Genomic DNA, 12,721 nt, shown 5'->3' with positions numbered 1-12,721 from the left:
CAAAAGGATTTTTTGGGGGGCTGCAATGGCCTTGGATGTGGACAAGTGGGCACCAGTCAGAGGCATAGTGGTAGCCTTAACCCTGGAGTATTTTTGTATGTTGAGAATATTAATCAGTGTACAATTCAGGGAAGAGAAAACACCTAGGGTGTTTTCAACAGGAAGGGATTTAATGCAGGGAATTGTGTGCCAAAAGAATCATTGTGTGGGCTCAAGGAGCGGGTCTAAGACTGAACCTCCAGGAATGACTCCAACCAAGAACAATACAAAACTTGCTATTGGGGGGCTTCTCCCTCTGAGACAACCCCAGAAACTGTAATTCAGGATTGAAGCTGGAGTCGAGAGGTTTTGCTGATGCCTTCAGTAGCAGTACTGCTGTCTCTGAAGCACTCAGGAAGTCGGGAAATGGACACGGGAATGCTCGACAGGGGGAAAGTAATGCCTCATGTTTTATGACTTGGTCTGCTAGTAGAACCAAGCAAAGAAGACACAAAGGGGACCTCCGCCTCACATCCATTTATCAGATCTCATGCAGCTATATCTTAATGGTGAAGTCTAATTACAAAGGAGTCTGGGAAATGTAGTTTTCAGTTTTCCACCTCTCCAGCTAAGTTGGTAAATTGGAGGCTTAATGAACCAGTCCCCAGTATCTGCCCACCAGTTACCAATATTCTATCTTTTCACATGCCCAGTTGTAAGAGGCACAAGCCTGGGGAATGAATCATGACACCATCTGATTAGACTTCATGGTTTCCTGAGTTCCCTCTCGGATTTCCCGTAGGGCAGCTGGGAGATGCTGCTGAGAGCGTTTGTGGCCACACTTGGCTCTTTGTTTTGGCTGTTGGCCACAATAGGGAAGAATGGCTGGCACATCCGTGAACTATCTTTTTGTTTACGCTTCAGTCTCCAGTGCTGGTGGATTAAATAAAGCCTTCCCCTTGAATCAGAAGGGCTGATATGTAGATGTAGCTTCTCTAAGCTTACCATGCAGCACTGTGGTATAAGAACTGTAAAATTCCAAAATATTTGGGGGGAATTCAAATGGGCATTCACAACCAAGGAAGATCTTATAAACAGGAGGGTAATTCAGAAATGAATTGCGGTTCCTTCCTGGATTCTACAAGCTCCCCATTAAGGGTCCTGGCTTCCCACTCTTAACTAGTCTACACTGTGCCCTTGAAAAGTATATGTCTTTTTTTTTTTTCCTGGGCAGAAAGAGGACTTGGTCCAGAACTGAAAACTTGGGTGTATTCTGCCACATTCCTAATGCTTAGCCATCCTTGCAGTATTCAACTTAACTGAGGATCTGCTGTGTCCAGGGCCTGTGCTGGGTATACTTTGGAGAACCAGGGATGGTGGAGGCATCATTCTTGTCTAAAGAGAAATAGTCTAGTCAGGAACATGAGACATATTTATTCTAGAGTAGCGTTCTAAGGGATCTTGGAGAAGGAGGAGTATTTTCATTGGAGAAGGGATGTGGGAAGGCTTCTAGAAAGAAGTGGCATTGGAACCAGTCCTTGAAGGATAAAGAGGATCTGGATGGGCAGAGGTGAGAGCTGGTTCATTCTTTCAAGGAGGTGGGGACAGCCAGGGTGGGCTTGAGAACCATGAATGTCTGGTGGTCTGATGTGTCCTGATGAAAGGTTTGAGTCAGGGCTGGAAAGTAAGTGGGGTGATGATCTGAGCATCCCTGAAGTCCAGGGCTACAAGCCTTTCCCAACCTTTGGCCACCTTGTCATCGCAGCAGTTGGTACAGTTAGCACACTTTGGGCTTCCCTGGTGGCTCAGACGGAATCCGCCCAAAACGCGGGAGACCTGGGTTCGATCGCTGGGTTGGGAAGATTCCCTTTAGGAGGGCATGGCAATCCACTCCAGTGTTCTTGCCTGGAGAATCCCCATGGACAGAGGAGCCTGCTTGGCTATAGTCCCTGGGGTCACAAAGAGCTGGACACGACTGAGTGACTAATCACACAGTGCACCAGTGAAATGATTCAAATCCAGGTGTATTTTCAGAATGCCAGAACCAGGACATCAAAATAACTTCCAAATGAGCCACTTTTACAAACCCCATCTTATTATCTTATTAAATAAATAAATAAAAGGCGTCCTTTGCCCTCAAGGAGAGAAGCTTTGAAAACTTTGAAGATGACCTAAACTTTTGGAAACCTTAGAGAAGTCTCGTGAGGACATTCCCTGCAGGTGGTTTACTCAGAAGCTGAGGAGAAAGGATGGAGGTCTTCCTCCTGGACAGAATACCTCTCTGCCTGTCTGAGGGAAAGACGGTGACAGCAGGGACCTATCGCATGAGGAGCCCAGGATATCAGAGGAAGTGGTGGGGGGTGGTGGGACGGGGGCGGCAGGCATGAAGCCAAGACCAGCTGTCAGGGCCCCTCTGCAGCGTGGGGTCTGCTGGGCTGTGGAGCATTCTGAGGTCTCACTGTTGGAGACCAGAACAGGCAGAGGACAGACAGACAGGAGTCGAGCTTGGTGGGAAGGGCAGGGACCGGCCCTGAGGGGCAGAGCCACCATATTGCTCCACCAGGGGGCCATAGTCACCTTCCTGTGAGTGGCGCCCCCTGGTGGCCCACAAAACACCCGCGGCAGGTGCCCCCTGAGTTTGTAGCTCCGAAGCCTTGCTGAGCTGCGTCTCCTGGCCTCCTAGCCGCCTCACACCATGGCCATGGGTTCTGGGTTTGACATAGGCCCCGGGACTCCCTCCCTGGAGGACCTGGAGCACCAGGCCGGGGCCGCCAGCCTGCCACAGGAAGGGACTAGATCCACCTCAGCCCAGGGGTCAGTTGAGGGAGCGGCTGTCAGCCGTGCATGTATAGTGTGATATGCGTCATCTCACTGGGCCTTCCAGTCGTCCTGAGAAGTGGGGATCACCTCGTCTCACAGGTAAAGAAGGAAACAGCCACGGGGTGTTTGTGGTGATGAAGGGGCTCAGCAGCACACCAGGGTCTGTGGGACTCTTTCCTCTGCCCCCGAGCACCCTGGAGAGCCCGCCTGAATTCTGTGGAGGGGGCAAGAGTCTCCAGTTCCTCTTGGGCCACCTGAGGCCCTCAGGCTCTGCTCGTGGCCCATGACAGGAATTCCTTCCAAGCCCTGACAGAGCTCCTGTGGAAGGGGACAGATCAGGGTCTCCCTGAGGAGGAAGGTCAGGTCCCCTCCACACCTCATGACTCTATGGGGGGTGGGCCCAGCCTCCATGGCTGTCCTGAGAGGGGGTGCTCAAGGGGGTGCCTGACCCTCTCTCTCTCTCTCTCTGCCGCCCCCCAGGCCCTTCATGCTGCTGCCACCGCTGATGGAGTGGATGCGTGTGGCCATCACGTACGCGGAGCACCGCCGCAGCCTCACCGTGGACAGTGGTGACATCCGGCAGGCGGCCCGGCTGCTGCTGCCCGGCCTGGACTGCGAGCCCCGGCAGCTCAAGTATGGAACCGGGGAGGAGTGAGGTGGGGAAGGCCTGGGTAAACCCGCTGCTCCCTCACTCTCCTGGATCAGGAGGGAGCCGAAAGCAGGGGCTGCAGCCGACTCGTTGGATCTGCTCTAAGGTGCTCTCTTCGTGAGCCCACCTGTTAGAACCGATCTGTTCTGGACCTGGGCTGCTCTCCAGTGTGTCCTCTGCAGCCATGGGTCTGGCACAGAGCAGACTCCCATTTGCATTTTGGGTGAGAGAGCGCTCACAGTGGGACTATTGGGGTACACAGCAGAGTGGGCCCTCCTCCCTGCGGTTGCCACCACTTTCTGGAGCACTTCCTAGGTGCAGGCCAGTGCTGAGCTCTCCTATTTTATATGCTTTTTCTCCGTCCTTTGACAACCTCAGGGAAGAAGGGGCTTTAATGCCCATTTTACAGCTGGAGAAGCTGAGGATCAGGAGGAGCAGTAACTTGCCCACAGATTCTCAGCTAGCAAGCTGACCATGCCCGAATTTGAAGCCAGGCCCGTGTGGCCCCAAGCCTGGGTCCTTAGTTCCTTCCCAGTGTGCCTCTGTTGTGTTGGACTGGCCTCTTGAAGTTGTTCCAGAGGAACGGTCCCCTGGCCATCCTTGACCTGGGAGAGCATCGCTTTGCCCTCCCCTTCTTCTGTCTCCATTGTAAATGCTACGACCTCATCCTGTGACACGTGTTTTCTACTCTGTGGCCCAATCAAGGCTCCAGGCAAAAGCCACCTATCGAAAGCCCGTGGCTCACCCTCTGCAGACCATGGCTGTCCTTGGTAGGATGGCTTGGCTGCACCTGGGAGTCTGGTCCACTCTCTGCCGTTTCTTTGGTGCTTCCGGGCCTCACCAGGAAGCACGGAGGGGAGAGGATGGAGCATCGAGGACTGGAACTTGGCCTCAATGACCATTCTTGAGAACAAGTACAGCCTACTCCGTCCAAAAAAAATACACAGCTGAGTACTCTGTGTGGCCCAAACCCCAACCAGAGCTTCTTCCACCTCAGAAAGTCCCCTGAGAGATCATTTTGTGGGGGATTTCATTTCTGATCGTTGACAGCTCCCAAGAGCTCAGAGCACTTCTTTAGCATGTTTATAGAAAAGCCGAAGCGTGTGCTCTTCCTGTCACCCAGCATGACATGGCCAGTCACAGCCGATTAGATGGTAATTCCCTGTCCTCCCCGTCCACACCATGCTCACGCCTCACATCGGCCTAGCACAGCAGAGTCACCTCTTGTAGCGAGGCCATGTCCTAGCAGAAACAGCCAGACTTGAACACCTGGTCTCCTCTGCGCAGACCCGAATGCTGTTTCAGTTCCTTCCGGAGGCTGGATGCCCGAGCGGCTACTGAAAAATTCAACCAGGACCTGGGCTTCCGCATGCTCAACTGCGGAAGGACCGACCTCATCAGCCAGGCGATCGAAGCCCTGGGCCCCGACGGGGTGAACACCATGGATGACCAGGTGCGTTCCGAGTGCTCCGCCAGGCAGGCTCAGGACCCGAGTCCACAGTGATGTGCGACTGCGGTAACCGGTGGTTCAGTCTGTTCTGTCCCAGGCCTGAGACCCGCCCACTCAGCTGTGTTTCTAAGAAGCGGGTTCCTCCCGAATCACACTCTGCCGTCTACGTAGATGGCCAACTCAGAGACTTCCCAGGCACCCCTTGTAAATCATTTGTAACGGGCATTCAGCTTCCCCTCACTGGAAAGCTGGAGGCTGTCCCAGATGGTGCAGGGCTGGGAGAACGTCCAGAGAAATCAGCTTGATAGAGAGCTAGGGATAATGATCACTGAGACTTGTATTAGGGCATCCTGTGTGCCACACTCCAGTAGAAATCCTTGCCTTCATGAGGTAACATGCTAGAGGAGGAGACAGATGCTAAGAAACACAAAGTCATGAAATGCAGAGTATGTTAGTGAAAAGTGCTGATGCATTAAATGAAGCCAGAAAAGGGGACAGGAAGTGTTGGAGGCGATGGAGGAATTTTAGGCAGATTTTGACCGGAGTTTTTTGACCTGCTTTCGTTTTTGTTTTTGCTGTGAAGAGCTGGCATTTATACAGCACTTCTGTGTTCCAGGCACTGTTCTAAGCACTTTGCACAGATTAACTCATTTAATCTTAACCACAGCCCTGTAAAGTAGGATTCATCCCCATTTTATAGATAGGGAGCCTGGGGTACAGAGCTCACACAACTAATGAGGAGCAGAGCCGGGATTAGAAGAATCCAAGCAGGCTGACCCCAGGCCCTTCCCCACCTGTGGGAGATGCAATTTTTATCTGATGCAGTTGCGTGAGCTTCCCCAGGGTAATGGCACTGTAGTTTAGAAGTCCACAAGAAAGGTTGGGGGAAGTTAAACGGCAGCTGAGAGGTCAGGTAGAGGTCACGTGGCACCCTCGGATGAGATGCTGACACGGCAGAGGCTGTGATGAGGTGCCTGGTGAACCCAAGCCAGAGTGGACTTTGGCAAGTCAGGCAGGAGCAGTCAGGGAAGGATTCTTCCTGAGTCGTGCTGGAGGGAGGGAGTGGGAGGTGGATGCAGCAGAGAGGAGTGGGGGAAGGCATCCCAGGGAAGGGAGATGCTGGGAGCCAGAGCATCGGGGCGGGACAGTCAGGCATGTGCTGGGACAGGAAACCACGACGCTGAGGGAGTTGCTGCAGGAGGGCTCCGGGAGGTGACAGGCTGGGCGTCATATCTCCCCAAGGTGCCTCTGTCGACGCGAGCTCCGGGGCTTTCATCCTGGGGGAGATGTCTTCCTCCTCCAGCAGCAGGGTGGGGAAGCCCATGGATGCCAGCCTCACAGGGCTGGAGTTTAGTCCTCCCATCGTAGCCGTGGCAGCTCGGACAAGCTGCTTTACCCCTGAGCCTGTCTCCTCGCCTCCAACTTGTGGGATAACAAGTTGCCTGCCCCCTAGACTTCTGCATTACACCTAGTAAATGCTCCATAAAGGTGCCTCCATGTCTGTTGGTGTCAATAGGATGATTATCCCTGAAATCTGTTCATCAGTGTCTCTTGATTTAACCTCTTTAGGGGGAGGGACCAACATGCAAAAAAAAGTAGTTTTTCCTTACAGGACGTGTCGATGGCTTATAGTCTGAATCACATACAGACCTGTGGAGAATAAAGAAGTCAAGCTTGTGCCGAGGGGAATAAAACAAAGTCAGGTTCTCACTCAGTGGCTTTTCTGTCAATGCCCCAGTCCTGTTTGTTCCCTCAGCCTCGGTGTTTATAGAATGATCTGTGGGGTAGATAGACCTCTCAGCCATGATTAATCTCGGGCCATTTCTTTATCTCTGGGCGCTAGGCAAGGATTTATGAGGTAAGGAGATCTTGTCTACACACAAATAACCTAATAAATAACATCGCGGGGCTCCAGACAAACGCTTGCCAGCATCCAGCTGTGGAATAGTGCTTTCCACTGCGGCCTTTGCTGTTACTGGCCACAGAGGAGATTCCCGGCCAGGGGGTGGCTCTGTTAACCACCCACCTAAATTCGGGTAGGGATTGGGCCTCAGCTTTCAGAAAAGCTCAGAACTGCTCACAGCAAGAGACGTTCACGTCAACCTCTCCACCCTGTGTGAGACGCCTCAGGGAGAAGAGCTTCTGGGCTCATGCAGGCCTGGGTTCCATCTGAGTCCATCCTCTTACAAATTGTGTGACTGTCGGGCAAGTCAGTCCCCGTCTCCGCTCCTCATCTGTGAAGCCGGGATAATAGCAGAACCTCCCCAATAGGGATGGTACGGTCACTAAGTGAGATGATGCATGTAAAGCAGTTCACACGGTGATTTACCAGCGCAGGGCCTGGGGTGGATGTGGATATGTCAGTGTAGCATGGCAGCCGTGATGGTGGTGGTGTGTTATTTTAATTAGCTAGCTCATCCTTACTTAGCTGGGCCAAGCACTTTATACATAGTAACTCATACTCTTTACAGCAACCCAGTGAGGTAGATACTGTTGTTATTCCCATTTTAAAGATAAAGTAACTGAGGCACAGAGGAGGACAAGTAACTTGTACAAAGTTTACAGCAGGGGTTGCCTTTGTACTGGAGTCTGGCTGTAGGGCCTGTGCCCTTTGCCCCTCTGGTGACCTGTAGTGCTCATGCAAATGTCCCCTACTCGTCCTTCAGGTGTCATATGTCCCCTGAGCCTGAGAGGGGCCGGCCCAGCCCCTTCTGTCCAGCGCAAGGCCCAAGATTGTTCCAGATGAGCAGCTGGTCAAGCAGGAGACCTCTATCTGGTTTCCAGGGCAGACACCCATGGAACACGTGTCCTCACATGGTATTTCCAGACAGTTTAGCATCTGTGTTTGCTTCACATAGGGTATGACGCCACTCATGTATGCCTGTGCTGCTGGGGATGAAGCCATGGTCCAGATGTTGATTGATGCTGGAGCCAACTTGGACATCCAGGTGAGAAAGCCCCAAAGGGCTGCCCTGGGCCCCCAACCCAGTGAGAGAACACCCCAAGGTCGTCATCATCCATGCTGGCTGTGATGATTTGGACAACAGAGTAGATGTGTTTCAGAGAACTGGAAATATAAGATACACAGAGATCATAGTTAGCAAAGATGGTTTTTTCTCAAGATTCGGGCTTTCTGCCAGAGAAGTGAGCTCAGAGGGGAGTCCACTGGAGAGAATGGCCATGATTCTGTTACTGTAGCCCTTTTCCCCTTTTATCAAATTAGTCCCCAGCCATCCCTACCATCTCCAGACGCTTCTTGCTCTACCTCCTTCCGAGGCATAAAGTGTTCCCTTTCTGCCATCTCTCTGCCCAGGGCAGACATCACTAATTGAACATCCTTTTGAGCCTTGTCCACAAGGTACTCCAGGCAGACGTTGCCAATCGAATATAGAAAGCACTTGAGTTGACTCCTGGCCACCATCCCTGCAGGGCTCCCCCTTAGCTCAGGCCCCGTGTCACCCGCCCAGGAATGTCACTCACCTGGGAGACACTGATCCCTTGTGGCATTTTCCCAGGTTCCAAGCAACTCTCCCAGGCACCCCTCCATCCACCCGGATAGCCGTCACTGGACCTCGCTGACGTTTGCTGTGCTGCATGGACATATCTCTGTGGTCCAGGTGAGCTCCTGCCAGGTGTGCCACGTGCCCCCAGCTTGCCAGATGGGCTGAACCCCAAGCGTAGCCCCAGCCTCACATGTCTTGAGTGGGATCAGAGACACCAGAGACACTGGTTAAGGCCAGCTCACTGGGTCAGCAGGACAGAGACTCAACTGGTTTGCCCCAAGGAGCAGGCTCTAGTGAGCAGGCTCTAACCTGAGATTTTAGGGAACAAGATGCAGGCCCAAATGATCCCAGGCCTGCCTGGCCTCTCTGCCTCTGTGGGTGAGTCTCGGGCTGTGCTGGAATCTGGAATCTGTGCAGATGTGCTCAGATCTGCACAGATGTGTTTCTTTCCTCCAACCATCCTTCCAGTCCTGAGCTGTTCTTACTCCCTCATGAATTCTGTGGCTTATACCATGCGGCCCTTCTGGTTCTGCCCCTCCCCGTTAGCAGCCATAGTCTCTCAGCGTCTCAGTTCCTGAGAGAAGACTCAGATTGACACTGCTCGCCTGTCACTTGACACCGCTCAGCCAAGTCACACTGTGCCCACCTTGGCCCCGGTAGCTGTGCTGGCTGAGGGTCAGGGCAGGCCTGGAAGTGGAAGCTATGGACGGGGCATGGCAACACTGCCACTCGGCTCCTAGACTCCTCCTCTCCTCAGGACTACAGGGTTCCAGAAACTCCTTCCTGGGAGTTTGCATGACACCCTTGCCATCTGCTGGATTGCGGGTCCCTCAAGGGCAGGGGTCATGTTGACCTGTTTGCTGTCCACACAGTCCTGGCCTATTCGAGAGATTCTGTAGCCGGTAGTCAGTAGGTTGGCTGCCATATCCTGCCCGCTTTTCGGTGGCTGTCCTCCTGAGCCCTTGAGTAGGGTTCCACCCTGACCCAGACCGACCTGCAGGGCCGTGCCCTGGGCTTGTCTGGACTGGTGCCCAGTTTCACCCTGTCGGGCAGGTCTCTGTCTTCCTCCGCTGCTTTGGTGCTCTGGCTCAGACAGCGCTGCCGCAGCTGCTGTCTGACTGATGAGAGCCTCCCGCCAACAGCCACCGCCACACCCACATTGTGGGGAGACTGAGAGGTCAGCCTGGACCCTTCACACCTGGTCCCAGGTGAGGGGTGGGTAGGATTGGCCTAATTGCTCAAGCACGGTCTCTGAGGAGGCTCAGTCTCTGGAAACCTGGGAGGGTTGGAAAGGCGGCTCCCTCCAGAGCAGCCAGTCAGGAAGGGTGAGATGGACTGAAGTCACCTGGTGGTGTGCTGACACCACCCCCGCCCAAGGCAAAGCCAGCCAGCCCAGCGGGCACCGCTTGGTATCTGTCAGCCCTGCTCCGTCTGTCCCCTGCAAGGCCTGCCCTTGCCAGAACCAGGAGAGGCCACCTGGTGTCCCAGACAGCCAGGTTCTGTTCCAGCCCTGCACTGCCCAGCCTTGGGCAGCTCGTGGAACCTCTTTGAAGGGAGCCCTAGAAGCCACTGGTTACTGAACCCCTATGGAGAATTGAGCACCTCTTCACTTAATCCCCAACAATGTTGCAAAACAGGCCTCTCTCCCATTTTCTAGATGAGGAAGACGGAGGATTGGGGAGTTGAGATACCTGCCCCAGATCACCCACTCGCTGGTGGCCAGCACTGCCACTCAGCTCTGACCCTATTGGCTCTGTCTTTCCCACAACCTCTGCTGTGTCAAGAGCCTCAGATTCCCCTGGTTGATTGGACGGTGTTGCCTACTATTCTTGGGTTCCCCGAGTGGTGTTAGTGATAAAGATCCTGGCTGCCAATGCAGAAGACGTAAGAGATGCGGGTGCAGTCCTTGGGTCAGGAAGATCCCCTGAAGGAGGGCGTGGCAACCTACTCCAGTATTCTTGCCTGAAGAAGCCCATGGACAGAGGAGCCTGATAGGCTATGGTCCATAGGGTCGCAAAGGATCAGATATGACTGAAGCGAGTTAGCACACACCTACCTTCTGTTCTTCACTGTGGCCAGTTTGTAGGAAACTGTTTGAAAGGGGGAGATAGCTCAGAGGTCCCTATAGCTCCGGGGCTTGGTCCAAGACCACAAAAAGCGGAGGGGAAGATTCTGAGCACTGAGAGCCGTGAAGGTAACCAGGAGTTCTACCATTCTGGATGCCTGAGGGAGCTGGCTCTTGGTCACATGCCAGGAGAAAACTAAAGGTCACTCCCCAAAGCCTCCCCTGCACCCGACCCAGGCGACACTCCCCTCCATGCTCAAGTGCCCTTCCTGTGCCTTGGCAGTTGCTCCTGGATGCTGGCGCCCACGTGGAGGGCTCTGCAGTGAACGGCGGCGAAGACAGCTATGCGGAGACGCCCCTGCAGCTGGCCTCTGCGGCCGGTAGGTGTACCGCTGCCCTGCCCAGCCAGGGTCCCTGACTGCCCTGCAGTTCCACCTGGCCCTCCTCACAGTGTCACCCTGCCTGGCTGAGCCTCACACAGAGACCCCCATGGCAAGCCTTGAAACCCCTGCTTCAGGTCACCAGGGGCTCCCCCTCACTCCATTGTCAGTGTTTCTATGGTGCTCAGTGCTCAGACAGGCCCAGCAGAGGGGCAGCGACGTGGGTGGTGGAAGCATTCCTGGCCCGTCTCTTTCAGGGAACTACGAGCTGGTCAGCTTGCTGCTTAGCCGGGGTGCCGACCCCCTCCTCAGCATGCTCGAAGCCAACGGCATGGCCTCCTCCCTCCACGAGGATATGAACTGCTTCAGCCACTCGGCCGCCCATGGCCACAGGTACCCACCTGGGGCTTCCTGCCCCGTGTTCTGTGGAGCATGAAGCAGGCTCTCAGGAGCAGAAGAGCTAGGCCTGGAGATCTTTCCAGAGATGGAGGGAAGGGGTGGATAGAGGGTAGCTGCCTACACACCAGCCAGAAAGAAGATAAGGTCTTCAGGCAGCATGTGGGCCCAGAGGGTGGAGGCCTGGAAACACGGGGTGGTGGGTGCCCAGGGAAGGCCCTCCCATTCCCCCATAAGACCCTCCACCTGCAGCCACCCAGGGCTGCCCCAGGACCCCATCCGGATGTTCCTGTGCCTGGGCTGCTTCTCCATTGCCTGCCACAGCCTGGAGCGCTAGGGGCTTCCACCCAGACTTCAACTCCACCATGAAGATGCTCCTGGCAGCTCTGCTAGAAATCACATCCTGTTCCAGGAGCGGATGGTGGACCCTGCTTTTTAGGGGCCAGGCCTGCCTGGGGGTGTGACAGGGCAGAAGTGAGACCAGAACAGCTGGTCTCACCTAACCAGAGTTAGGCTGCTCTGGGGTCAAAGGGCAACAGGGAAGAGGTGAGTAGAAGACAAAGAGGGACTCCCTTAAGGGACATGGGTCATCCCACTGTTGCTCTGTCAACTCAGCGGGTTAACAGAGTACCCAGTGTTGCACAGCCCAGCCTCCATCACAAGGTGGGGAAGGGGTTGGGGAGGGGCAGGCAGGTCTGCCGGGAGACAGCTCTACCCCCAAGTGGCCTGGGGGCCTGCCCATGAGACACAGGATGCGACAGAAGAGCCTGGGGCTTGGAACCCCCTCTGAGTCTGCATCCCGCTCGGTGTGACATGAGCAAGATGTATTCATCACCCATGAATACTGAGGTTCCTCTCTCAGGGAGGGTTAAATGCACTGGTACATGGCAACATCAGGATTGCTGGGAGAAACATCAATAACCTCAGATATGCAGATGATACCACTCTCATGGCAGAAAGTGAAGAAGAACTAAAGAGCTTCTTGATGAAGGTGAAAGAGGAGAGTGAAAAAGCTGACTTGAAACTCAGCATTCAAAAAACTAAGATCATGGCATCCAGTCCCATCACTTTATGGCATGTAGATGGGGAAACAATGGAAACAGTGAAAGACTTTATTTTCTTGGGCTCCAAAGTCACTGTGGATGGTGACCGCAGCCATGAAATCAAAACATGCTCGCTCCATGGAAATTGTGAAAGTGCTGCACTCAATATGCCAGCAAATTTGGAAAACTCTGCAGTGGCCATAGGACTGGAAAAGGTCAGTTTTCATTCCAATGCCAAAGAATGTTCAAGCTACCACACAATGCATTCATCTCATGGCATCCCCGGAGAAGGCAATGGCACCCCACTCCAGTACTCTTGCCTGGAAAATCCCATGGATGGAGGAGCCTGGTAGGCTGCAGTCCATGGAGTTGCGAAGAGTCGGACATGACTGAGCTACTTCACTTTCCCTTTTCACTTTCATGCATTGGAGAAGGA

General features: G+C 54.0%; 1 protein-coding gene across 1 annotated transcript in view; it reads left to right on the top strand.

Annotated features, from left to right (window-relative positions):
- Positions 1-12,721, top strand: part of ABTB2 (ankyrin repeat and BTB domain containing 2) — a 186,459-nt gene that overhangs the window by 160,140 nt on the left and 13,598 nt on the right. Inside the window, exons 4-9 of the mRNA XM_019975495.2 lie at positions 3,280-3,432; positions 4,736-4,901; positions 7,757-7,846; positions 8,414-8,515; positions 10,750-10,846; positions 11,104-11,239. Of these exons, the coding sequence (XP_019831054.2) occupies positions 3,280-3,432; positions 4,736-4,901; positions 7,757-7,846; positions 8,414-8,515; positions 10,750-10,846; positions 11,104-11,239 (744 nt within the window). The remainder of the gene's footprint in view (positions 1-3,279; positions 3,433-4,735; positions 4,902-7,756; positions 7,847-8,413; positions 8,516-10,749; positions 10,847-11,103; positions 11,240-12,721) is intronic.

This window comes from Bos indicus, chromosome 15 (genome assembly GCF_029378745.1).
Source record: "Bos indicus isolate NIAB-ARS_2022 breed Sahiwal x Tharparkar chromosome 15, NIAB-ARS_B.indTharparkar_mat_pri_1.0, whole genome shotgun sequence".
Taxonomy (NCBI): domain Eukaryota; kingdom Metazoa; phylum Chordata; class Mammalia; order Artiodactyla; family Bovidae; genus Bos; species Bos indicus.
Note: the sequence above shows the minus strand (reverse complement) of the source record. Positions and strands in the feature narration are given on the sequence as shown.